A 26,806-nucleotide genomic window follows, 5' to 3' on the forward strand; every position below is an offset into this window, starting at 1 on the left:
GGGCTGCTGCCTGGGTCTTGGTCCCACCTAGGCCACACCGGATTGGCTGCCCACGACCCACAGCCCGGGGCGCAGAGGAGGGTGTATTGGTAGTGATCGAATGTGATGTAAAACTTTAAATTCTTTTCATTTGAAAAGAGTCACTGAAGCCCGAGACCAGCAGGGGGCGCTCACTTCTTGCCCTTGCCCTTGCCCTGGCCCTTGCCCCGCTTCTTCCTCTTCTTGAAGCGCAGCATGGAGCGCACCAGGTAGCCCTTCCACACGGCCTGGATCAGTGTGGCTGCCCGCACCATGCGCAGCATCTCGCGCTCCGCCTCCAGCCTCTTCTTGGAGCTGATCTCGCGCTCGGCCCGGATCTGGTTGAACTCCTCCACCAGCACCTCGTACCGCTGCTTCAGCTCCTCCAGCTGCAGCTTCTCCTCGAGGTGGACCGTCTCCAGGTCCTCGATCTCCTCCTGGTGGAAGAGAGTGGGCCGGGCACAGCTCCGAGCGCCCCCTGCACCCCAGCCTTCCCAGGAGGATGCAGATGGGACTCAGGCTGGCCCTGCCTGCCCCAGGGAGAAGCCCCCTGAACTCAGCTGGGGACAAGGAAAGAGCCCGGATAAGAGGGGCCAGCTCCACGGCACTTGGAGGGACTCGGCTGTCAAGCCTTTGGTTGAGATGTGTGGACAACTCTAAAGCCAGGGGCTGTTTCTGGGGTCCAATGGCCTGATGGCTGCACTGTACTGGATGAGGGACCCAGTGCACAGAGAGGACCTGGGAGTGGCCGCTGTGGAGCTGTGAGCTTTCCAGTGACCTGGGGTAGCTGGGACTGTCCTGGGGCTGCGCTTAGGCTCTGCCTTTGTCTAGCTGCAGCTCCCCGGCTGTCACACAAGCTTCCTGCCCTCCCTGTGCCTCTTCCCCTGTCCTGTCTGACACCCAACGAGCATCTCCTGGGTGGACGAGGTCCCTGCCAGCCATGACCCTCAGCCCTTCCCACCTCTGTTTGTGGTGTCAGGCAGGCATGGAACACAGGGCCTTGTATGTAGCCAGGGCTCGGAGATCAGCCTTATGGGTAACTGCTATTACCCGGAGCAGGGTGTGGGCCCAGGAGCTCCCCTCTTTGTAAGTTACCACTCCTGTGTACAACCTCAGATCCCATGACCCAAGACAGAGGTCGCTGCCTGTCATGACCAGAGAGGGCCAGGCCTGACTGGAGGTCACACAGCTGGTAAGTGTCATGAGATTGGCATCTCGCATGAGATTGGCAAAGGGGGCTTTGGTCCTTACACCTGGCCCCATCGGTCCTCAGGGACCACAGAGGGGTAGAGGTGGGGGTCTGAGCAGGTGAGCGGGTGGGAGCCCTGGAGGAGGGGAGAGGGCTTGGGAGGAGGCGCGCAGGACACAGCAGAACCGGAGCCAAGGCCCTGCTGGGGCTGGGGCACCCTGAGCCTGCTGCAGGGTCTCGGGGAGACTGGGAATGTGGCCCAGATCGAGGACATCTGGGGTTCCTACCCTAGGCCTCCAGCGTCTTGGAAACCCATAAGAAAGAGACTTAGCAACAAGTACCTGCTTTTCACTCATCTCCATGTCGTATTTTTGGATCCAGTTCTCAACTTCTGTCTCCACTTTATATTTTTTCTGAAAAAAAAAAAAAATCCAAACAGTGGTTGGTTGTTTGGTGGGAAGAAGGTAAATAGTGACCAGCTCAGGGCACTGTGTATCACAGGTATAGCAGCCAGTGCTCTGCCTGCCCCACCCACTGGAGGAGCCCTCAGTTGTCCATTTCACAGATGAAGAAACTGAGGCACAGACACACTAACTCGATTGCCTAAGGTGATAGAGCTAATGGGTGGTGGGACCTGGATTTGAGTCAGCAGTGTAGGTCCAGAACATTCTAGGCAGAGGAAGTGGTATGTGGAAAGGCCTTGAGGTGGGGATAGGCTGGTGGTGACTGAAGAACAGAAATCAGCTGGACATGATGGTGCATGCCGGTAATCTAAGAAATTGACAGGCTGAGCAGGAGGATCACTGTGAATTCGAGGCAAGTCCAGACTACATAGCAAGACTGTCTAAAAAGTACAGTGGTGGGGGGAGGGAAATCAGCCAGGTTAAATAGCAAATGGATTCTCTTACATGAGAAACGCAAAGAATACATAATTTAAAGAGCAAAATAAGAGGTAGATAATAGGAAACGAGACAGACTATGGAAATGAGAAGGGACAAAGGAGAGACAGGAGGGTGGGCAGGGGAAGAGGAAGTAAAAGGATCAGGATGTGGTCCGTGGCTGGGCGCGGTGGTGCAGCCCTATGATCCCAGCACTCAGGATGCTGAGGCAGGAGGATTGCCTTGAGTTCCAGGCCAGTCTGGGCTACATAGCTTGTTAAAGGTCAGCCTGGACCGCACAGTGAGACCTTGCCACAGAGCAAGGGTTCTCAACCTGTGGGTGGGCTGAGACCCCCAGCTCTGCCCGCCAGGGTGAGCACGGGCATCTACAGCTTCCGTCTGGGGGAGGGGCCACGACCACACTGGGGGCACAGGAAAGGCCTGTGATGAGTGGGTGCTGGGAAGGGACCCCTGGGGAGCAAAGGCTCGAGAAGCTGGCTGTGCTGATCCTGGGCTGGCCCAGATGATGGCCGAGCTGGGAAGTGAGGGGCCATGTTCCCTCAGCTCCCTCTGTGCCCCGCCCCATCACCTCCGTCACCCCTGGCTCCCTCATTCTCATAGCCAGGCTGTGAACTCGGAAGCTAGGAGGGTCTAGTTCAGTTGGCCTGAGGTTCCGGCTACCGTGATATTTTGCACCCCACCGTGGGGATTGTCACTGCAGCAGGGTCAGAGGAGCTGAGGTCACAAAGCCAGCCTGCAGCAGTGCTGGAAATGGACTGGCCCCCCTGCCCAGTTCCGGCTTCCCTGTGCCCAGCCAGCCCTGCAGTCCCCTCCCGCCAGGCCTCCCGGCACCTTGCGCAGGGCCTGCTCTGCCTCGTGGTTCTCGGACACCAGGTTGTGGTACTGGGAGCGCAGCACCAGGATCTCCTGCTGCGTCTTGGCCAGCCGGGCCTGCGAGGCGCGGAAGTCCGCCTTCTGCTGCCTCTCCGCCTCCTGCCTGGTGCGCAGCAGGCTGTGCTCCGAGAGCTTGAGCACTTGGTGCAGGTGGTTCTTCAGCTCCTGGATCACGAAGTTCTCCTTCTCCACCTGACGGGAAGATGCACTCCGTCAACTCCCGCCCGGTCACCCTCCGCTATGTACAGGACTGCCGGCCACCGAGGGGAAACTGAGGCCCAAGGAGGCGGATGGGACAGCCTGGGGCCAGTCATGAAGCCAAATGTGTCTGAACCAGAGCCCCTGTTCCAGAGCGCCCCTCACAGGTCTGGGACAGCCTTGATGCCCACCCTGGGGGCGGGGAGGGTCTAGAAGTGGGCATGAAGCAGGAAGCTGTGGGGTGAACACTGCCACTGCCAGGGTCGTGCTGGGACTGCTCTCTGCCAGCTGGTCCCTGGCTGTGCCCCATCCTGGGCTGACCCTAAAACAGCAATGGGGTTGGGGGATGGTGCTGTTTTGTCATTTATGATTTTTTTTTCCCTCTGGCACTGAGGGTTGAACCTAGGGCCTCTGCACTGAGCGACAACCCCAGCCCTTTTTGTTGATTCTGAGACCCGTGTCTTGCTAAGTTACAGCCTCGGCGTGTGGGAATCAGGAGTATGAGCCACCATGCCGGGCCTGAGGTGGCCCTGTTTTATACACAGGCTCCCAAGGCCCTCTGGGACACTGGCCTCTCTGGACACCCTGCGGAGGTGGCTGGCACTGGTGGAAAGCAGGGCCACAGGGGCTCCGGCACACAGCGGTCAGGGCCACCTGGGGATGGAGCTTCATGCTCAGGCACTAGCTCTCAGCTTGGGCAGTGCCCTTAGCATCGGAGCTTTTCTTGCCAAATCTCCACCACACACCTTGTTAGAGCTGTTGAAGCTGAATACACGCGCAGGGCTGAGGCGTGGCCTGGGCATGGAGTCACCTCAGGGGCCAAGATGGGCCAGCTGAGGCCACCTGGAGACTTCCTGGATCGTTCTCCTTAATTAGCATTGTCTGTTGCTCTGAGGGGTCCTTGAACACCCCCCTCCCCAGGTCCTGCTCAGGTGTCCTCCATTGTCCACTCAACTTGCTTATTCTGGTTAAATATGGGCTACTCAGCGTCAGTTGGCCACCGGCTAGCAGAATTAGGAGCTCTGCTGAGGCTCTCACTCCTCCTGCAGCCCTGAAGACCACGCCGCGTGTCTCATTCCTTTGAGCCTTCACTGTGCACCCATTTGGGGATTGAGGGTCCAGCACAGACCCCAGCAACTCCTGACCACTATCATCCCTCACTCAACACTGAGGCTCAGTGTCCTGATGAAGTCTGCCCACCTGGAAGGACCGGTCCAACTGGTCCAACTACAAGGGCCCAAGCATCAAGTCATCGCCCTCAACCTGTCCTAGGTGATGTCCCCTCCAGTCCTACACGTGGGAACACAAGCATGGCACACAGCGCTGGGCTCACTGAGGACAGGGTCCTGTTTTCCTGTTGGGGAGACAGACCTGAATGAAATCATCATATAATGCTGAGCATCTATAACCCCAGCACTCTGGGAGGCTGAGGCAGGAGGATTGTAAGAGTCCAGCACGGACAATTTAGTGAGCTCAGCTCAAAAAGGCTGGAGATGGAGCTCAGTACCCAGGACCTGAGTTAAATCTCAAGAACACAACAATAATAATAATCGTTCAAGTATTTGTTAACAAACTGACGACAGAGAGAACTACGAAGGGTGGGAGAGAGCACACAGCTTCCCAGGGCCTTGTCTCTCTACAGCCCGACCTGCTCTCCTCTGGAGGCAGTGCAGCCCAGCGTTTGGCCCCAGCCCCAGGCCCCTGCTCCGGACTACCTTTCCCAGCGTCCCTCTCGGCTTGGTGTGACCCAGACACCCCGGCAGTGCTGCATGCAGCCTCCAGGTGGCGCCCTCGCAGGGCCACTCGAGGACAGCAGAGAAGCCGAGCGGAAAAACCGAGCTGGGCGGCGACAACCTGAGACCCAGCCCTGCCAGCGCCAGCGTTTCCGTTCAGAGGCAGACACTTAGAGCAAAACACACACTGTGTGTCTGTGGCTCTCATCAGGCTTGGGGTCGGACCACACCACTGGGGAAAAAGAATCGTGCAGTTCCACCCTTCCGGTTCACCCCTTGCTAGGAGGACAAAGCCCAGGGCCACTGACAGGACACAAGGCCCCCGTGATCTGTCCCCTGCCCTCTTCCGTCTTTCCCCTTCCTTTGGCTCAGGTACGGTGGGGTTTTGTCTGTTTGTTTATGAGAAGCTGGAGATTAAAGCCAGGGCACTTGCCCACTGCACCCTGCTTCTCTAGTGTTAGGTTTTTTAAAGTTGCCCGGCCTGAGCTTGATTTTGGGATCCTCTTGCCTCAGCCTCCCAGAGTGCTCGGATTTCAGGCATGCACCACCACACACGGCTATAAATAAAGTTTTATTGGAACACGGCCCGTTCGTTTGCTTTCACTGAGTAATGGCGGGGTTCTAGTGTGTACTGGGCCATACAGCTTACAGAGCCTCATGTACTGTCTGCGTGGCCCTCTGTGGAACAGTCTGTCAGATCCTGGCCTGGAGTTCCTTCCTCCATGGCCCTGTTGGCTGGCTCACTCCCTCTTTGAAGCTTTGGCCTCAAATTCCCTGATCATTTGGGGCCCCATTCAGTTCTCCTGTCTCATCCTCTTCTAGCACCCTGTACTTACCCTTTATTACACTTCTCAAAACTGTAATTAAGTGAGTATCTTAACACCAACTCCTCGACTGTAAACACTGAGAGGGTGAAACCATGTGGGTTTATTTACAAGACTCCCCTCCCTCCAGGACGTTTTCCAAACTTGGTGGAGTAAATGGACAGTACAGAGCTATTTCAATCTCCCCAAGATTCCCACCCACCAGAGATGAGGACCACAGGGCTCCACGGCTCCTCCCATGACTGGACCAGTGCTGGGCGCCATACCTCTGCATCCCTGTTCTTCTGCCTCGATGCCAGTTCTTTCTGGAGTATGTCGATGGCCTCCTGGTTCCTCTGGTTCCGTCTGCTGATGTCCTGCAAGAACTGGGCCTTCTCCCGGGCCTGCATGGGGCTGGTGAGGAGTTTCTCGAACAGGAAACCCCGCAGCTCCACCAGGCCCTCCATAAAGCGCTGGGCCCCTGTGCTCCTGCGAAACGCCTGCATCTGCAGGAACTTGGTGGCCTGCGGGTCGCTGGCCAAGAGCCTCAGGATGTTCTTGGTGGAGTCCCTGACCTGCTGCATGAGCATCGGGAGGCTGGCTTTGTGCAGCTCCATGGAGAGGCGATGGTCATAGAGCCAGGCCTCCTCGGCATCCTCCTCCTCCTGCAGCCGCCGTGCTTTCTCCTGCAGGCTGCCCACACTGTCCTGCAGGGCCTGGCAGAGGGCCCCGTGCTCCCTCAGTGCCCCTGCAAGGTCCTCGCGCATCTCCACCAGGGCCTCCGGGTGGCCCACCATGTCACACAGCAGGGTGACCAGCTCCACCTTGTAGATGGCCTCATCCAGGACGGACATGATCCTCTTGGCCTCGATGGTGGCCAGTTTGGACTTGGAGGGGACCAAGGGTTTCAGGGGCTCGGCAGGCTTCGGACAGAGCTCTGTCTTCAGTGGGATTCGGCTGATGTCAGCGGCTTGGCAGACGGGGCCCGAGGCCAGGATGTCTGAGGCTGTGTCCGGGGCAGCCATGTCTCTGCGTGCCCTCTTGATGTGCTTTCTGTCCCCAGCAACCCTGTAAAGGAAGGAGAGGACATGAGCACCACACTGACATCCCTATAGCCACTGTCACCAAGATGGCCACACTGTCGACAGCGACGGTCATCTTTGGCACACTGTGCACACTCAGAACCTTTCCCTGAGAGCAGTTTTTAGCTTGGTGACAGCACTTGAGCCACCAAGATAGGAAGACAAGGGTGGAGGAGGGTCCCAGGCACAGGTGTCAGGCAGGGAGCATCCAGGGGTCCTAAGGACGGAACCCAGGGCGGCCTGGCTGCACCAGCCCAGCCCCGAGGGATGCACAGGGATGGGGCTACATGGCTGGTGGAGAGCTGGTGTCTGGGGAGGTGAGGTCACTCAGCAGGGTGGGAAGGAGGCAGACGGAATGAGGGACAGCATGTTGTCACTGATTTTTGAGTGTTGGTTTTAAAAAGTGGTTGTGGTTAGCCGGGCATAGTGGTGCACACCTGTAATCCCAGCACACTGGGAAGCTGAGGCAGGAGGATCGCTGTGAGTTTGAGACCAGCCTGGGCTACAAAGTGAGCTCAAGGCTAGCCTGAGAAAGAAAGAAGAAAGAAAGAAAGAAAGAAAGAAAGAAAGAAAGAAAGAAAGAAAGAAAGAAAAAAGAGGTGGTGGAGCTGGGTGTGGTGGCACACACCTGTAATCTGTAATCCTAGTACTCAGGAAGCTGAGGCAGGAAGATCATGAGTTTGGGGCCAGCTTGGGTCTATTTTGAGTTTAAGTCTATTTTGGACTACAGCAAGACCCTGCCTCAGAAAATCAACACAAAACAAACCCAAACAAAAATTAACTGAAATTTCAGTGCTGTACTCTGATGGGACCCTGGAGTGGACCAAATGACACCAATGGGACAACCAGAGAAACCACAGGAGGTGGCCGTCACTTAGCACGCGGTGGCAGAGTTGATTTTCCAGTGGTGACCGCAGACCATGTTTTTATGAGATGTTAACATTAGGGGGCGCTGCGTGGCAGGCATGCGGAAGGCATCAGGCTATGCTGGCAGTTTTTCTGAAAGTCTACAATTATCGTGAAATAATAAGCTCATTACAATGAGCACTTGGGAAAAATCCACAGTGCCAGTCAGAAGTCACGAATTTATGTGGGCTCTGTAGCTCGTGCCGAGAGCAGAAGCTTTGCAGCAGCTTTGCTTGGACGCCAGACTCCAGCTGTTTATTTAGTGCCCCTAGCCTGGGCTTCTAGCACAAGAGCTGTCAGAGGCTGAGCCACTATGGGTCATGGTGGAGGTTAACCCGACTGTGTCAGCCTGACCATCTGGGGAGCTACTGGTGGTGCCCATTTCTGGGTGTCTGGGATGGTCACAGAGGCGTGGCCTTGGAGATGACACTGGTCCATGTCCCCTCTGCTGATGCTGCTCCCTGCTTCCTGGCTGCCACCAAAGCAAGCAGCTCCGCTCCACCACATCCCTCTGCCATGACGCTCCCATGGACTGAACCCCCTGAAGCCATGAGCCAAATCAGCCCTTCCCTCCTGTAAACACGGGTACTGGGTGTTGGGCCTCAGCAACAGGAAAGACTACTAGTTACTTGTGCCATTTTTTGTTTCACTGTGGGTGTGAGAAATTATTTCTTTTTTGTGTGTGTGTTTTTGAGACAGGGTCTCACTATGTAGTTCAGGATGGTCTTGAGCTCACTACATAACCCAGGCTGGCTTCAAAACAGCAATCCTGCCTCAGCCTCTCAAGTAGTAGGATTACAGGTGTGGGTCACCATTCCTGGCTTGAGAAATATTTTAAACAAAGAGTCACTAGGGTTTGCGGAATGACAAAGGAACTCTTTGTCCTCCAAGGTCCATGTGCTGGGCACTTAGTCCCCAGCCTGGGCTGGTGCTGGGGTCTTTAGGAGGCGGGGCCTGGTGGAGGGAGGCCAAGCCCGTGGAGGCCAGGAGCCCTCATGCTGGCCTTTCCTGAGGAGCAGTTCCCTCTTCACCACAAGGCCAAAGCCGTGGAACCAGCTGGCCATGACTGAGCCCCTGAACCTGGGAGCCAACAGGAACGCTTCCTCTTTCTGAGCTGGTCGCCTTAGCTGTTCTGTCACTGACTTAGTGGTCTCTGTGACGCTGTCAGCCCAAGAGCTCTGCTCGCTTTCCCCTGAAGCAGGAACACAGGCTTGGGAAGGCCCCAGGCTGTTCCTGAGGATCCTGCTTCCCGGTGCCCAGAGTGCTTCCGGTCTGGTCTGAGGCTGGTTCTTCCACATTCCCTTCACCCTCTCGCTTCGCTAGGGTCGGCTTCTGTCCCTTGTGATCAGAGACCTGAGCTGATGCTATCACAGGCTGCCAGCAACCTGTGAGCAGAGGCAGCCGGAGATGGAGACGTAAACCCAAGGGAGAAGGAGGGGATATTTAAAGCCACAATGATTATCTTCAAACTGAGGGTGGTGGCACCGTCTGTAATCCTAACATCTGGGAGACTAAGGCAGATGAATCATAAATTCAAAGCCAGCCTGGACTGCACAGTGAGACCTTATCTCAAGAAAACAAAGCAGAACAAAAAGATTATCTTCAGTTCACCAGACCAAAGAGGAAATGGAAAGGAGAGGAACTTAGGAAAGAAAACAAAAAAAGATTTAGGGTATCCAGACATGGTGGCCCACGCAATAATCCCAGCCCTCTACGGAGGCTGAAGCAGGAGGGTCACAAGTGTTAGCCCAGCCTGGGTAACAGAGCAGCTCAGGGAGGCCCTGTCTGGCTGAGCACCTACCTCAGGGAGGAGGCCTTGGGCTCAAATCCTAGCATCACAAAAACTAGAAAGAAACCGCCAAGTGTCAGGGGCTACGGTTGCTTCCGTTCCTTGATGAGGTTCAAACAGGTCCGAATCAGGAGCCCTTTTGGGAGCTGAGGACAGAGGCCAAGAAGGGCGCCACCTCGGGCGGTCACTTGGCTTCTGTCAGAGTCCTGAGTCCCTCTGTGGCTTTTCCTGCAGACAGTGTTCTCCAGGCAGCTGCAGAGCTTGGAGGGGAAGAAGGATCCTGGCCCAAGGCCCCCGACCAAGGTGAACCCAGTATTTAATGAAGGGCTTCGCGCTGTCCCTGCAGCTCCCGGGCATAAATCAAAACGCCAGGATCCTCCAGGAAACGGCCACGGAGGCGACGTTTACCGAAATGTTTCCAATTTGCGTTCAGCCAAATTACCTCTTTTGCTTTAAAGGGCAAACTTGTTTTCTTTGATTACGATGCCGCCCATCAACCCTTGACAGCTCATTTGCTTGAACAAGAAAAAGCCGGCGGAATCGGGGTTGGTGGGGGGACACGTCTGACTCTGCTGACAAAAATCACCGAAGTCTCTTTTCCCTGAATTCTAATAGGAGCGTTTCGCGTCCTTTTTAATATTGAAATCATTACTGACTTCAGCCGCCCCTTTTAAGATTTCCTGCCCTGCCAGTGCAGCGAGGTTGTTAATGGATGGGGAGCTTTAATTGGATCGTTCCTTTATTTGTCATTAATTCTGCTGATGAACTTTACAAAGGAAAATATATCTTTACCATGCAAATTATAGCTTCTCGTGTCATTCAAGTAGGCCTGTTGGATATTTTATTACTTTCGCTCTCAGAACATTTTGGAAAAAAAAAAAAAAAAGAAAAAGAAAGAGAAAGAAAAAATTTGAACTCAGTGATTTTTTCCTCTCAGAGGGGAAAAAGAGAAGAAATGCCACCACCTGTGACACTGGTTCATGGGGAAGCAGGAGGTGTTTAGAGACAAAACCAACCAAGTGCTCTCAGAAGTGGCAGTGTCTGCTCAGGATGCCAGAACTAGGGAGGCTGAGGCAGGACGGTAGCGAGTTCAAGGTCAGTATATGGGTTACATGGGGCCAACTTGGACTACATAGTCAGATGCTGCCTTAAATAAACAAAACAAAAACATAAATAAACAACAACCAAAAAAAACCCCAAATAACAGTTGGGTGCAACAGCGCACGCCTGTAATCTCAGCTATGTGTGAGGCTGAGGCAGAAGGATCTCCAGATCGAGGCCGGGCATAGGTGGCTCAGTGAGGCTGTCTCAAAGAATAAACAGGGTTGGGATGTAGCTCAGTGCCACAGTGCTTGCCTCACATGTGTGGAGTCCTGGGTTGAATTTCAAATACTGCAAGAAAACAAAAACACAAAACTCCTGGAGTGCGGGGTGTGGACCTCACTGTAAGGAATTCTGTTTTAATGCTGGCTAGTGCTTGTGATTTACCACGTGCCAGACTCTGGTCTAAATGCTTCAGAGCAGTGATTCCTTTAACATTCTTCAGTGCTCTTGTTACCTCCAATTTAGGCAAGGAAAGGGTGACAGACGGAGGAGGGGGACCCTTGTGCTCGACTCACAGCTGGTAAGTGGTGGAGCTGAGCTTTCAGGCCAAGCTATCTGCCTCAGAAGCCTGTACCCCATAACCCCGCTCTGTGCATACTTTTGACTTTTCTCTTAATTTTGAGATGGAATTTTACTGTACTGCCCTTGAGCTCCTAATCTTCCTGCTTCAGCCTCCTGCTACGGGTATGTAGCTTTTGAAATTGACTTCTACAGTACACATGGTAGAATGTGTTTTTGCTGGGTGGTTTCCGTGAATCCTGTCAAGAAGAGACCTACAGAACAGATGCATTTAAGATTCAGTTTCTGGGTGGCAGTGATGGTGCAAACCCCAAATCCCAGCACTCGGGAGGCTGAGGCAAGAGGATCAAGAGTTTGAGCCCAGCTTGGGCAACGGAGTGACCGAGCATTTGTCTGTCTTAGTCACTTTCCTCATTGCTGAAATACAATCCCAGACACCCATAGCTTAAAGGAAGAGGGATTTATTTTGGCTTATAGTGTGCAGAGGTTTCGGTCCGTGGTCTGATGGCTTCAAGGCCCGGCGGATGAGCAGCTGCTCACCTCAAGGAATCCAGGAAGCAGAGGGAGAAGGGAGGAGAGGGGAGGGAGATAAATCCTTCCAGTCCACACCCCCAGTGGCCACCACTGCCTCCTAACAGCAGGTCAGCCTGGTGATGCCCCTGTGGATCAGTAGCAGTCAGACACTAGTGGGCCTTGGAGACAAAGTGTCCACAATAGCATGTGCCGCCAGTAGGGTACAGAACCGGACGTCAGTGCAGAGCACATCTGTAATCATCTCTTAGGTCTCTAACCTGAAGCCCTCCCTCAGAGTGCAGCTGTCTACCACCTGACCCTGGGGCCCTCTAACTTCAGGACAAGGCACATCATATTCCTGGGTATCACAGCCCTGCCCCTAACACAGCAGGAGAAAGAACATCCTGGCCTCTGGTGAGGCCTGGTTTAAATTCAGAGCTTATCTTTTGTGAGTTTCTTAGTCTTCCCGCCAGAGAGCGTGATCAGCTGGGAGCCATCTTGGAGATGGGCCGGCTGAGCTCAGAACCCAGAAGCGATGCCAGCTCTATCTAGCGGCTCCCAGCTGGGCTCAGAACCCTGGAAACTGCCTGGAAAGTAGGGAGCCTAGTGTGTCCGGCCTGGGGAAGGCTTCTCAGATTATCCACCACCCTGCCAAAAAGCTACTGCTGGCTTGATGGGACAGATCAGCACGACTTGGGATTCTGTCTCCACAGGCTGTCTACTAGCGAAACCAGAGCAAATCGTGGAAGGGCACTGCTTCTTTTTTCTTGTTTCTCCTTCATTGTTTTTATGAGTGTGAAGACGGTTCCTAGCCTCGTTGTGGTGGTGGTTCTGTTCTGTTCTTCCTTTTGTCTCTTTCATTTTTTCTTTCAGTCCTCTGCACCAGTTTCTCAAAGTTGGTGTGATCCCCTTTTGTCCTCCGACCTTGCTTCTCATCTCGTCCTCTTCCTCCATTTCTCTACGGTACTCCATGGCTGCAATTAATTAACTAAGGGTCACAGAAAATCCTGTGTTCCAGTGCCAGAGAACCAGGGACTGGGCCAAACAAGCAACAACTTCTCATCTCCAACAAATAAGAGGGAAGATCTTCCAACAAACTCAAAACCCAAAAGCCAGCTACACCTGGAAGATACTTCAGCTAGGTAGCAGTTACCTAAGGGCCCTCAATGCTACCAACAAAGCAACCATCAAAGGCAACTTACAAGCATCGCCTCAGGAATGAAACGAAAACAAGAAAGAAAAGAAAACGAGAAGACACTTAAGCAAAATGCAACCTCAGACATCCAGCTCCTCAAAGGCAAATCCAGGGGGCGATGAGGTGGGACAATCTGAAACCCCAGGCCACTGTGAAGTGCAAACAACAGAGCATGAGGCTCTGGAAAAAATAAAATCAGAAATAATCTCTCTACGGAGATAGAGTTCAAAATACAGATATACTTAGCGATGCTACAGCAGATACAAACACACAAAAAACAGAGGAGTTAAGAAAATTATGAAGCCGGGGATTTAGCTCAGCAGCGTAAGTGCCTGCCTGGCAAGTGTGAGGTCGTGAGTTAGATTCCCTGGTACCAAAAAAGAAAAAGAAAGAAAAATAAAATTATGGAAGCTCAGCATAGGCAACAAATGGACTCCCCAAAGCAGATTCAAGCGGATACCCAGGAGAACAAAAGCTGCACTGAAAATATTTAAAGCAGATTTGCCCAGTGTGAGGTCAGGACCTCAGACATTGAAGACAGGCTGCAGTTAGCAACTGGGAAAAGAAAGGTTTCTCAGAAATAGCAAGGGACCATGAGAAATCAATCCAGCAGCTGTTGGATGAGACAAAGAAAAATAACTTAAGGGCTGGGGTTTAGCTCAGTGGTACCATCTGCTTGGCAAACGTGAAGTCGTGAGTTTGATCCCCGATACCAAAAAAAAAAAAAAAAAAAAAAAAAAGAAAGAAAGAAAGACAGAAAGAAAGGAAAATAACTGAAGATTGATTGAAATCAATGAAAAAGGCGACATGACAAATGACAGGGAATTAGCTCAGTGGCATAAGCACCTGTCTTGCAAGCACAGTGTTGCGAGTTCGATTCCCGGTACCCAAAAAAAGTGTTCACAATGTCATAGCAGAAAATTTTCCTGGTAGGGAAAAAGAATTTGGCACACAGGTAAGCAAGGCATATAGAATTCCAATTAGCTATGATAAAAACAAATATACAGCCAGGCACATCATAGTCAAGATTCCAGAAATTCCACACACGAATAGAATATTAAAAGCTGTTAGGGAAAAGAAACAAGTTACTTATAAAGGAAACCACAACTGACTTCTCAACACAAACTCTCAAGTCAAGGAGAGCTTGGTGTGAAGCATTCCGAATTCTGAAGGAAAACAGCTTTCAACCCAGACTGATGTACCCAGCAAAACTATCTTTCAAAACTGATGGAGAAATAAGATACTTCCATGACAAAGAACATCTGATGAAGTGTATGACCTCCAAACCAGCGCTCCAAATGTGCTGAAGGACATTCTAGAGACAGATAACAAGGACTACAGATCATGAACCCCAACAAAAGGACAGATCAACTAGACAAGAAACCAGTAATGCAATATTAGAACTGATGTTCTAATGTAGACTAGATGTCTATAGAGTGTTCCGCTTCACAACATCAGAATACACATTCTTTTCAGTTGCACATGGAATGTTCTCCAAAACAGACCATTACCCGCTCATAGAACATGCTTAAATAAATGCAAAGGAATTGAATTATCCCATGCATACTATCAGACCACAGTGCAATGAAATTGGGAACCCATGCCAAAGGAAACCACAAGAATTGCATAAACATGGAAATTAAATAGCACCCTACTGAATGGGTCATGATTGAAACTAAAGAGGAAATTAGACAGTTTTTACACTTGAATGATAATGAAAACACAACATACTGAAGCTTATGGGATACAATGAAAGCAGTCTTTTTTTTTTTTGTCTTTTTGAGACAGTCTTACTATGTAGTTCAGGCTGGCCTTGAGCTCACGGTGTAGCCCAGGCAGGTCTCCTGCCTCAGTCTCCCCAAATGCTGTAATTACGGGTGTGCGCCACCACACCTGGCTTGAAAGCAGCCTTAAGAGGGAAGTGTATAGCAGGAAATACTCATGTCAGGAAGACAGAATAAGTACATATAAGCAACTTAATGGTGAACCTTAAAACTTCTATAAAAGAAGAGCAAGCTAAGCTAAAAGCTTGTACGAAGAGGAAATTATAAAGAGCAGATCAGAAATTAACTCACTGGAGACTAAAAACAATACAAAGAATCAACGAATTGAAGAGGTGATTCCTTGAAAGATTAAATAAAATTGACAGACCCGTATCCTATTGTATCAATAAAAGGAAAGAAAAGACTCAAATCTATACAATTAGGAATGAAAAGGGTGAAATAACAATATCTGCAGAAATCCAGATCATCTATACCTACTTTGAAAATTTGTATTCTAGGGCTGGGGATTTAGCTCAGCGGCATAAGCTCCTGCCTGGCAAGTGCAAGGTCATGAGCTTGATCCCCAGTACAAAAAAAAAAAAAAAAAATTTGTATTCTAGTAAGATGGAAAATACAGAAGAAATGGACGGATTTCTAGCTACATATGAATTACCAAAGCTGAATCAAGAAGATATAAAAATCCTAAATACACCAATATCAATGAAATTGAAGATGTCATTAAAGACCTATCAACAGTGAAAAGCCCAGACCCTGACAAATTCTGAGTTCTACAAGAAATTTAGAGAAGACCTAACACTATTACTTCTCAGACTCTTTAAGGAAATTGAAAGGGAAGCAGTACTCCCAAATTCATCCCTGGAAGCAAGCGTTACCCAGATACCAAAACCAGAGAAGGACTCAACTAAGAAAAAGAATTATGGGCCAACTTCCCTAGTGAACATAGATGTTAAAATCCTCAGTAAGATACTGGCAAACAGAGTGCAGCAAACACCAAGAAGATTATACACCATGACCAAGTGGGATTCATCCCAGGAATGCAGGGATGGTTCAACATACGTAAGTCCATAAATGCAATACACTTTATTAACAGAGCCAAGAATAAAAATCATATGATCATTTCAATAGAGGCAGAAAAAGCTTTTGACAAAGTCCATCACCCATTCATGATAAAACCCAACAGAAAATTGGAATAGATGGTCTTTATTTCAATCTGATAAAAGCCATCTATGACAAACCAACAGCCAGCATCATACTAAATAGACAAAAATTGAAAACTCTCCATCTACAATCAGGAAAAAGGCAAAGATGTCCACTGTCTTCATTCTTATTCAACATAGTCCTGGAAATTTTAGCTAGGGGAATTAGACAACAGAAAGAAATAAAAGGAATACAGATAAGAAAGAAAGAAGCTAAATTATCATTATTTGCAGATGACACGATGGTCTACTTAGAAGACCCCAAAAACTCCACCAAAAGACTTCTATATTTAATAAGCAAATTCAGTAGTGTAGCTGGACACAAAGTCAACACTCAAAAATCAACAGCTTTTCTGTACAGGATCAAAAAACTCACTGAGAGAAATCAGGGAAACAATACCTTTCACAATAGCATCCAAAAAACCAAAGCATCTAGGAATCAATCTAACGAAGGATTTAAAACACATCTACATTGCAACCTACAGCGCTCTGAAAAAGAAAACCAAAGAGGATATTAGAAACTGGAGAGATATCCCGCACTCTTGGGTAGGAAGAACCAATATAGAGAAAATACTTCCAAAACTCTTATACAGATTCAGTGTAATCCCAATCAAAATTCCAATAGCATATCTCACAGAATTAGTGAAAACCATCCTAAAATTCACCTGAAACCAGAAGAGACCTAGAATAGCAAAGGTAAACCTGGTCAACAAAGGCAAGACAGGGGGGCGTCAGAATCCCTGACTTGAAATTATACTATAAAGCTACTGTGATAAAAACAGTGTGGTACACACACACACACACACACACACACACACACACACACACAGATCTGAAGATCAATGGAACAGATTAGAAGATGCAGAAACAACTCTAGACACACTAAGCTACCTTATCTTGGAGAAAGGTACTAAATACATTCACTGTATTTCACTGTATTCATTGCCAAAAATAAAAAGTGGACCCATATCTTTCACCATGCACTAAGCTAAATTCAGAATGAATCAAAGACCTTAACATTAAAACACAAACATTAAATATGCTGGAAGACAGAGTAGGTAAAGCTCTTGAAGACGCTGGTGTAGGCAAAGACTTATGAACAAAAGCCCGATTGCAGAGAAACTATCACAAATAATCAACAACTGGGATCTCATCCTACTGAAAAGCTTTGCAAAGCAAAAGAAACCATGAACCAGAGTGCAAAGATAATCCACAACATGGGAGAAAGTGTTTGCCAGCTGTTCCTCAGACAAAGCATTACTATCAAGAACATATAGAGAACCCCCCAAAATATCAATCCTCCCAGATTTAAAGACCCAACCCAAAAATGGGCATCTGAGATGAATACACACTTTTCAGGTGAAGAAATACAAACAGAGATAAATATATGAAAAATGTTCAACATCACTGGTCATTCAAGAGGTTCAAATTAAAACAACACTGAGATTCTACCTCACTCCAGAAAGAATGGCTAGTATCTGGAAATCAACCAATAACCAATGCTGGAGAGGCTGTGGGGAAAAAGGAACTCTTCTCCACAGTTGGTGGGAAGGCAGACTGGTGCAACCACTGTGGAAATCAGTGTGGAGATTCCTCAGAAAGCTAGGACTAGAGGTCCCATTTGACCCAGCCATTCCTCTTCTGGGTGTCTTTCCAGAAGAATTAAAAACATCATATACCACAGTGATATATGTGCACCTATGTTTATAGCAGCACAATGTGTAATAGCTAGATCTTAGGAACAACCTAAATACCCATCGAAAGAGGAACGGATAAAAAGGTGGTGTTTTTATATAATAGAGCACTACTCAGCATAAACTAGAGGCTTTTATAGATAAATGAATTCAACTGGAGACCACACTGATAAGTGAAATAAATCAGACACACATGTAAACATAGTATTGTCTCATTAGCATTTGATGCTGAAAGCAACAATGTATCTTTATGTATATATAACAGGATAGTTACACTAGTGACTTCTCTGAGTTCACTGAAGACAAAGATCTGTGCTGGTATTGTTTGGACAATTGAACGCAGATGTCTTGTGCTCTGGGTGACTGGTTTGGGATGACAATGTGCAACATATGACCGTTGTTGCCCCCTGATTGTCATGCTTTGAATTTTTTATAAAGATGAATTTGAAAAAAAATGAAAACTTATCTTTTGTCAGTTTTTTTTTTTTTTTTTTTTGTCTTTTTCGTTTTTATCGGTACCAGGGATCAAACTCACGACTGCCTGCCTGCAAGGCAGGCGCTTATGCCGCTGAGCTAAATCCCCAGCCCCTTTTTGTCAGTTTCTTACATGATTAAAGCCCTGGAGAAAACACAGATCATCTAAAAGGGGCAGGAAATCATTTCACAATTCCTACGTAACTCCTACGTGAAATGCAGATAAATATCACAATTATCCTGTTCTCTGGACCCAAGAGTAAATATATTCAAACTTACACCCAGTGTATATACGTGTGTGGCACTGGCAGCCTTTCTGTTTTTAGGCACAACCCTGTGTCCACCTCCTTTACGATTAATTCTTTTTTTTTTTTACGATTAATTCTACCTAGACTTCCACGTGGGTGCCCGTGGGATAGGACTCAATTCTTTCATCAAGGGCTGAAGACCAAGGTAGTGAAGGGCTGGTTCCTCTCTGTATCATGACCCAGTTTCCTGGTGACTCTCTTCCAAAAGACCACCTATGAACACATGACGCACCTGGGGAACACCTAGATATAAACCATTACACTGTCTCAAAATTTAAAACTTAGGCCGGCATGGTGGGGCACACCTTGTCATCCCAGCACTTGGAACCCTGAGGCAGGAGGATCTCTGTGAGTTAAAGGCACCTTGTCATCCCAGCACTTGGAACCCTGAGGCAGGAGGATCTCTGTGAGTTAAAGGCCAGCCTGACCTGCACAGCAAGCCCCTGTCTCAAAAATAAATAAAATCAAACAAAATAACTGCCCTAAAAATAAAATCTTAGGTTGCAACATTTTCTTGAGTGGTAAACTCAATTTACCAGTTGCAACTAGCATTACACATAAACAAAATAAGATAGAAAATATCAGAGTGTCCTGCATGTAACGAGCAGTTTCTGTTCGCCTATTCAGTGCTGGGAATTGAACCCTGGTCGGCAGGCATGCTAAGCACGCACTGTCCTACTGAGTTCCGCTTTCAGCCTTGTGTAATTAAACATGTGTGCTGGGCTGGGGAGGAAAATGTATTTCTTTGGTTTGTGGTTAAAAGAACAACCTGTATTTGAAAGTCCCTGTGAGGAAGGCACTTGGTTGGCCAGAGGTTACAACTGCTGCTATATTTTGAAAGCTTAAGGTTAAGAAGATACAGTATTTCAGATGTCCCTGGGTGTGAATCACTCTTTCCATCAGCTGGGGCCTGAAGGGGGGAGGGGCCGTTCGTGTGCATAGCATTTGCTTGTGTGGAAATAGCGCTATAGAATATAGAATCGGGCTTCTGGGCATGCACGTTACTGACAACGCGGGCCTCATAGCTTCCACCAGCTCCATACTAGTAGCATGATCCCGTTGTGACCAGCTGGGGACAGAGTATCTCCAGACGCTGGCAAACACCCCCAGGCTGGCGACAGGGGTGAGTGGAGGTCGCCCCAGTTGAGAAGCACTGATCCTGAGACAGTACCCTTGCTTGGCTGTGAGGCTCCAGCCTCTGTACCCACGCCCCTTGCCCAGGGGCTGGCTTGTCCCCAGAGAGCCTGGCCCTGCCCAGGGATCCACCTCTGTGCCATCTAAAGTCATCTCGCTCCAGAATAAAGATTGGGCACCCAGTTTGGGCTGACCCTGCCCCCCGGCGGGGCTGCTGGAGTAGCTGGGCCAGGCGCTTGGGTCCTGGATAGTAAAGGTGCTGGGGACACCAGAGAGCTGGGAGCCCCCCTGGAGATTTAAGCCTCTTCGCAGGCCAGTGCTTGTTATTCTCTGCCCAGGTGTTTGCTTGTGAAACAGTGGTGCTGGCCACGTGGCCCTGGGCCCCCCTCTCCCTGGACACAGAAGGAAGTGCTTGGGAACTTGGGAGTGGAGCAAGCAGGGACTCGCCCCTCTAATCTAGGGGTTCCCTGGGACCTACACTGAAGCCAGGCCTTCGCACTGGGCTGTGCTGGCCTGGTGTGCATCTGATGAGGCCCACCCTCTGGCAGAGGAGGCCTGTGGGCAGCTGTGGTGTTACCCAAAAGCCAGAGGCCAGGAGAGAGATAAAAAAAACAAAATCAAAACAGTTTGGTGGTACACTTCTGTAATCCCAGCACTGCAGAGGCTGAGGCAGGAGGATTTGCATTGCAAATTCGAGACCAGCCTGGGCTACAAAGTGAGCTCCAGGCCAGCCTGAACTGCATAGTGAGACCCTGTCTCAAAAGATAAACAGTACTCACTTGGGTAGCACATATACTAAAATTGGAACAATACAGAAAAGATTAGCATGGCCCCTGCGCAAGGGTGACAAGCAAATTTGTGAAGTGTTCCATATTTTTTCTAAATATTAAAACAGAAACAATAAATCTACTGGAGGACAAGGTAGGTAGAAATCTTGGAGACATAGGGTAGGCAGAGAATTCATGAATAAAACGCAAACTACACGGAAAATACTTCAAAGAATCAATAACTGGGATCTCATATTACTAAAAAGTTTTTTCACTTCAAAAGAAATCACAAAGAAAGTGAAAAGAAAACCCACAGAATGGGAAAGAATTATAGCCAGCAACCCCTCAGACAAAGGACTTATATCCAGAATATATGAAGAATTGGAAAACATCAAGCCCCCAAATTCAAAGACCCTCTCCAAAAATGGGCATCTGAGATGAACACATATTTCTCAGCTGAAGATATACAAATGGCAAATAAAATTTACATGAAGAAATGTTCGCCATCACTGGTCGTTCATGAAATGCAAATTAAAACAGCACTGAGATTTCATCTCACTCTAGAAAGAATGGCTGCCATCAAGAAATCAACAGATAACAAATGCTGGCGAGGCTGGGGAGGGGGAAGGAACACTGGTGACCACCCTCCTGCCTCAGCCTCCGGAGTGCTGGGATTACAGGAGTGCTTGACCACACCCAGATAGCACAGTGGTTTTAAACCAGGGGCGATACTTCCTTCTAGGAGATAACTGGCCGTCCAGGGTAGGCATAGCTGGTTGTTACAACTGGGAGTGGTGGTGGGGGGCACAGGCACAAGTGGGTGGAGGGCTAGGACCCCACTGTGTCATACAATACGAGGGTGGCCCTCCATCACAGAACTGTCTGGCCCTAAATGTCAACAGAAAGCCATGCATGGTGGCGCACACTTGTAATCCCAGCACTAGGGAGGCTGAGGCAGGAGGAGCACTGTGAGTCCAAGGCCAGCCTCAACTACACTGTGATGCCCTGTAACAAAACAAAAACAAATAAGACCAAGAGGGCTGTGGTTGAGAACCCTTCACTTACTACAATGCTGCAGAGGTTCACCCATGTTGTAGCATGTATTAGTATTGTGTGTGTTTTCATATAATATTTCATTGCATGGAAATAATCACAATTATTCATTCACTTGCTGATGGACATTTGGATTCTCTCCAGTTCGGGGCCATTAGGGTTAGTGCACCTAAGAATATTAACACAGAAGTCCTCGCGTGGGCATATGCTTGTGTTTGTCTTGACTCAGTTCCTAGGAAGCAACTGCTGGTGAGTGAGTTTAACTGTTTTTCAGAAACTGACAGGCAATTCCAACGGGCTGGACCGTTTCATTTTCCTCCAACAGTGCAGGAGAGCCCCAGTTTCTCCATGTTCTCGAGCTTCTATTCATTGGCATATTACATTGGTTTTCAGATGTCTAATCGATCTTGCATTTCTGTAATAAATCTCACTTGGTCATGGTGCTTAATCCTTTTTGCATGCTGCAGAATTTGGTTTGTCAATATTTTGCATCTATTTTCTTGAGGGATGTTTTTCTGTAGCAGGGTTTGGCAACTTTTTTTCTGTGTGAGGGCCAAATAGTAAATATGTTTGGCTTTGTCATTATATAGTTTCTTTGCAATGGCTGGACTCTGCTGTTGTGGGGCAAAGGCATAAACAGTCTGTGAGGTGCATGATTGTAATCCTAGCACCCTGTGGAGGCTGAGGCAGGAGAATTGCAAGAATGGGCAACTTAGACACTTAGCAGTCTGCCTCAAAACTAAGAAAGAAAAATAGAAAGGGGACTGGGGATGTAGCTCAGTGTGTGTGTGTGTGTGTGATAAGTTGGCAATTTTACTTACAAAAAGAGGTGAACTCAGACATAGCCTTTGAGTTGTAGATTGCTGATCCTGGTCTGTAATTTTTATTTATTTACTTATTTAAGGCAGGGTCTTGCCATGCCACCCATGTTTGCCTTGGACTCCTCCTGTCTCAGGCCCCCAAGTGCTATTACAGGTGTGTCCCACCAGCCTCCTGCTACATTGATACATTTTGTTTTGTTTTGTTTTCTGGGACAGCATTCTGTTTTGTAGTTCAGGTTGGCTCTGAACTCTCTATGTAGTCCAGGCTGGCCTTGAACTCACAGCAATCCTCCTGCCTCAGCCTCCTCAGTGCTGGTGCTACAGCTGTGTGCCACCATGCCCAGCTAACATTGATATTTTACAAGCCAAACAGTAGCCTCATAAATATTGCTTTATGCCATCTGTTCTTTTTTCAGTGCTAACCCAGAGCTTCAGCATGCCAGGCAAGTACTCTAACCACTAAACTCCATCCCAATCCCAATTTTTTTTTTTTTTTTTAGTTACTGAAAATCGAACTCAGGACCTTACACTTGCTAAGCAGGTGCTGCACCACTGAGCTATATTTCCATCATATATATATATATATATATATATATATATATATATATATATATTTAATGAAGAGACAAAATGAGAAAAACGTTATTTTCAATAGGACGAATCATTGTCATCATACCTTCTAATTCTTCAAATATGCTTCTTAGCTGTTTTGAAGTCTTCGTGCGCTAAATCTGGGGAAAACATAGATAGTTCCCAGTCACTGCTTTTGATTTTCCTGTGTGTATTTATACTTCCTTGTCTCTTTGCACATCTCGCAGTTTTTTGATGCATGCTGGAAGTTTTAGGTAAAACACTGTAGCAGCTCTGCAGGCTGAACCGTTCTGCAAAATGAGACTTCTTGCCTTGTTTATTGTTCGGTGAGTAACTTCCCGGACTAAACCCGTCAGGTCAGTCCCCTCCACAGTGTGCGACTCCACTGAAGTTTTCTGTGCTTGTCTTGAGACAGGGTCTCCCTATGTATTCCAGGCCGGCCTCAAACTCACCGTGATCCTTCTGCCCCAGCTCCCGAGGGCTGGGGTTACAGGAATGCGCCACCATGCCTTGGAAATATTTCTTTTCTTCTTTATATTTTTAAACCTGACTTCTTAGGGGTCATCCTGTATCTCACAGCATCAGGTTCCAGCCAGAAATCAACCAGAAATTGTGTTTAAACACTTTGACCCTGTAAGGCTTCCGTTCTCTGCCGGCCAAGGCAGTCAATGGTCAGATCATTTTTTTTTTTCTTTCTTGCTCTTTCTTCCTCTTTCTCTCTTTCCTTTTCCCTTTCCTTCCCCCTCCCCTTCTTCTTCTTCTTCCAGCCAATACTCCAAATCCAGTGAGCCCCTCAGGCAGTGGCAGGAGGCCACTGGCCATCATGGGCTGCACACTTGGCTGAACGCTGTGCTGTGGAACACGGCTTGGCCACTGTGAGAGACCCCAGGTGAGCACACCACAGATGCCAGGTCAGGAGTTGCCAGGAATCAATGCTCTCGGATGGTTATATGCCTTGGTCGATTTTCAGAATGCTGAGCTAGCCCTAGGCCATTCCATTCAGCTTTCTATTTGCTTTTTTTGGGGGGATGGATGGGGAGAGGATTACTGGAAATCAAACTCAGGACCATGCTTGCCACGCAGGCACTGCGTCACTGAGCTAAATCCTCAGTCTGCTGGTTGCTTTTTTTTTTTTGTCTTTTTCCTTTTTATCGGTACCAGGGATTGAACTCACGACTGCCTGCTTCCAAGGCAGGTGCTTATGCTGCTGAGCTAAACCTCCAGCCCTGCTGGTTGCTTTTTAACTGTGGTAAACATAACATAAAGTTTACCAGGTTTATGGCTTCTACCTCCATGTCTCCCCCAAGCCTCACGCACTCACAGATGAGGCTTGTCAGAGCTGGCTGAATACAGGGAGCATGATATTGGAATTAAGGGTGTGTGGAACTAAACTAGTGGCACCAACCCATAGGCTTGTAGCCTGCAAAGGACAAAAGGGAAAGCCAAGCGTGCTGGTGCACACGTGTAATCCCAGCACTCGGGAGGCTGAGGCAGGAGGACTGCTGTGAGCGCAAGGCCAGCCTGGCTTACAGAGCGATGCTGCTGCTTCAGATGGCTGCCCCTGCCCACCGTGACCTGTTCCTCCTCTGTGATGCCCTGCAGCCAGACCGACTGGAAGCTCTGGGAACTGTGAGCTAACATCAGCCTCTCCTCCCTTCACTTCCCGGAGTCAGGTATTTGTTTCAGCAGTGAAAAAGTAACTGAGGTGCTATTTTAACTATTTTTAGGGACACAGCTGAGTAGCATTAAGAATGTTACATTTTACATACAACTATCAATGCCGTCCATCCCCAGAATGCTTCCTCACCCCAAACCTGAAATTTTGTACTCATTAAAGTGAGAATTCCTCCTCTATGCCCCTCCCCGTAGCACCTGGTAGCCACCATTCTAGTTTCTCTCTGAACTGGGATACCATAGATAGTTGTGTCAGATAATATTTGTCATTATGTGCCTGGCTTTTTCGGTTCCTTCCAGGATCATTCATCTGTTATTGCAGATGTCCAAATTTCTTTCTTTTTTTTCTTTTATTGAGACAGGCTTTTGCTATGTAGTTTCAGCTGCCCTTGAACTCGTTATGAAGCCCAGCATAGCCTCACGCTCACAGTGATCCTCCTGCCTCAGCCTCCCAAGCGCTGAGATTACAGGTGTGCGCCGCCGCACCTGGTGAAAGATTTATGTTGGCTCATAGTTTGAGAGGTTTCAGTCCGTGGCTGGCTGGCTCCACTGCACAGGATGCACAGATGTGGGGCACAGCTGCTCACCCTACAGTAGCCAGGGAACAGAAAGAAAGGGGAGGAACAAGAGAGGCTAGGAACAAGATCCTGTCCAAGGTCACTCCATGACCCACTCCTTTTAATGAGGCCGTCACCCCAGGAAGGCCATCAAATTGTGATTCTATTCTAGGTGAAGTTAGAGCCCTCAGGCCCCACTCCCCTCCAAACACAAGAGAAGTGGGGCCGTGTTAGAGCTAACCCAGGACAGGACTTGCCAGCTCCTCAGGGCATCATGGTGGAAGCACATCTCCACGGTGAGATCTGACATCCATCTGTACCACACGGCTGCCTTAATGGTTTCTCCTGTCTCAGGCTCCATGATGGGAGGGATGTGGCTTCCCTTATGAATATTTAAATATTACGAATATTAATTAGTAATTATTATGAATATTTAACATGTGGACCAAGGGTACTTCCAAACAGCTATAGTAAGTACAGAGTTAAGGTTGTATGTGGGTTTTTTTGGTATCGGGGATCGAACACCTGATCTTGTGCTTACCAGGCAAGCATTTGAGCAGCTGACCTAAATCGCCAGCCCTTGGTTGGGGGTGTTTTAGGGGGGAAAAGTTGCCATTTTTTTTTCTGAGCAGTTTGTTGGCACTGCTCCATGCCAAACACGTCACAGCCTTGCCCCATGTAATCCTCATAAGAAACTCTTTGTGTTAATAGAGGAGATCACTTTTTAAGGACAGAAATGGGAGTTAAACTTTTTTCTTTTTTTGAGACAAGTCTCGCTACATAGCTACATAGCCTTCAATTCACTGTGTAGTCCAGGCTGGCCTAGAACTCATGGGTGATGCTTACGCCTCAGCTTCCCCAGTGCTGGGATTTGAGGTGTGCACCACCTTGCCAGGCTAAATTCTAAAGTTACAATGAAAAACCAAAATTGTATAGTCAAAATAATTTAAGCACTCGCTCAAGTGAGATGCTTTTTGTTGTATGCTCGCTATGGGCCGAAAGGTGGGCTACTTAGAAACCACCCTCTCACTTCACCATCTACGTTTGACTTCAAATCAATTAATGGTACCTCTACTTGACAGATATTCTGCCATTTATTTATTTATTGTGGTACTGGCGATTGAATCCAGGGCCTTTTGCACTGAGTAACACTCTTTTCTTTTTTTGAGACAAGATTTCTGTAAGTTGCCCAGGCTTGGCTCAAACTTGCGATTCTCCTGCCTCAGCCTCCCAGAGTGCTGGGATTCTAGACGTGTTCCATGGCACCAGGCTCATCCCCATTATACAGAAGAGAAAGAAGGGCCAGGGAATGGACAAGCACAGGGGTCGGAAGAAGGGCAGAGACCTTAAACAGGATGCCTTGTGAAGTGGGAGGTACAGACCGAGTCAGAGGCTTGGGAGCAAGATCCTAAACTGGGATGAGGTTGGATTCGAGGCGACTGATTTTTGAGCAGCCAAGGAAGCGTAGGCTAACACTTCAATCCAAATTTCCCTCACCTCCACCCCTTCCCGGCCTTTCATTCACGTGTTCCGTAGGCTCCAGGACCTCTCCTCCACAGTGGTTTCTCGGTCCTCGCGTTGCTAGGTTACCCGCCAATCTCAGAAGGCGGGACTTGGTGACTGACTGACTTTCTTTTTCACCATTGAACCCCTTATTTTGCTCTGTTAAGGCCGCCTCCTAAATTCTGACCAATCAGAAGCAAAGTACTTCTGACGTTCTTCCAATTGAAAGACCCGAGACTCCGTGTGGGTGGGGCAGAAAGAGTAAAGCGGGGTGGGGGGGAAATGAGAGGGAAGAGGTGGAGCTTCCCCTTCTAAGGAGGCGGGCACTAAGTCCTCTCATCAGCAATGGATGAGAACTGGGGAAGGACGTAAGTGTTAACCAATAAGACTTCAGCATGGCAGCCCAGGCGCCCAATGGACCACGGCGGA

At 48.7% G+C, this 26,806-nt stretch overlaps 1 protein-coding gene and 1 non-coding gene across 2 annotated transcripts; one reads left to right on the forward strand and one right to left on the reverse strand.

Moving 5' to 3' along the window:
• Nucleotides 1-103: 103 nt before the first annotated feature.
• Iqcd (IQ motif containing D) lies at nucleotides 104-26,526 on the reverse strand. Its single transcript, XM_023564621.2, has 5 exons — nucleotides 26,372-26,526; nucleotides 6,001-6,781; nucleotides 2,938-3,171; nucleotides 1,549-1,620; nucleotides 104-455 (listed from the first exon to the last, which is right to left on the reverse strand). The coding sequence occupies exons 2-5, from the start codon at nucleotides 6,736-6,738 to the stop codon at nucleotides 171-173; spliced, it is 1,329 nt and encodes a 442-aa protein (XP_023420389.1). The 5' UTR covers nucleotides 6,739-6,781; nucleotides 26,372-26,526; the 3' UTR covers nucleotides 104-170.
• Nucleotides 20,183-20,289, forward strand: LOC111756429 (U6 spliceosomal RNA). The gene has a single exon (XR_002790912.1). It is a non-coding gene; the product is annotated as a U6 spliceosomal RNA (small nuclear RNA).
• Nucleotides 26,527-26,806: the final 280 nt, after the last annotated feature.

This window comes from Cavia porcellus, unplaced genomic scaffold, assembly GCF_034190915.1.
Source record: "Cavia porcellus strain 051 isolate PalLab524CR breed Dunkin Hartley unplaced genomic scaffold, mCavPor4.1 scaffold_16, whole genome shotgun sequence".
In the NCBI taxonomy this organism is placed as follows: domain Eukaryota; kingdom Metazoa; phylum Chordata; class Mammalia; order Rodentia; family Caviidae; genus Cavia; species Cavia porcellus.

Coding starts and splice junctions, on each gene's coding strand:
- Iqcd (XM_023564621.2), bottom strand. CDS start 6,738: ATGGCTGCCCCGGACACAGCCTCAGACATCCTGGCCTCGGGCCCCGTC. Junction 1,621..2,937: donor CAGAGCAGGCCCTGCGCAAG/GTGCCGGGAGGC, acceptor TTTTTTTTTCAG/AAAAAATATAAAGTGGAGAC. Junction 456..1,548: donor TGGAGATGAGTGAAAAGCAG/GTACTTGTTGCT, acceptor CTCTTCCACCAG/GAGGAGATCGAGGACCTGGA.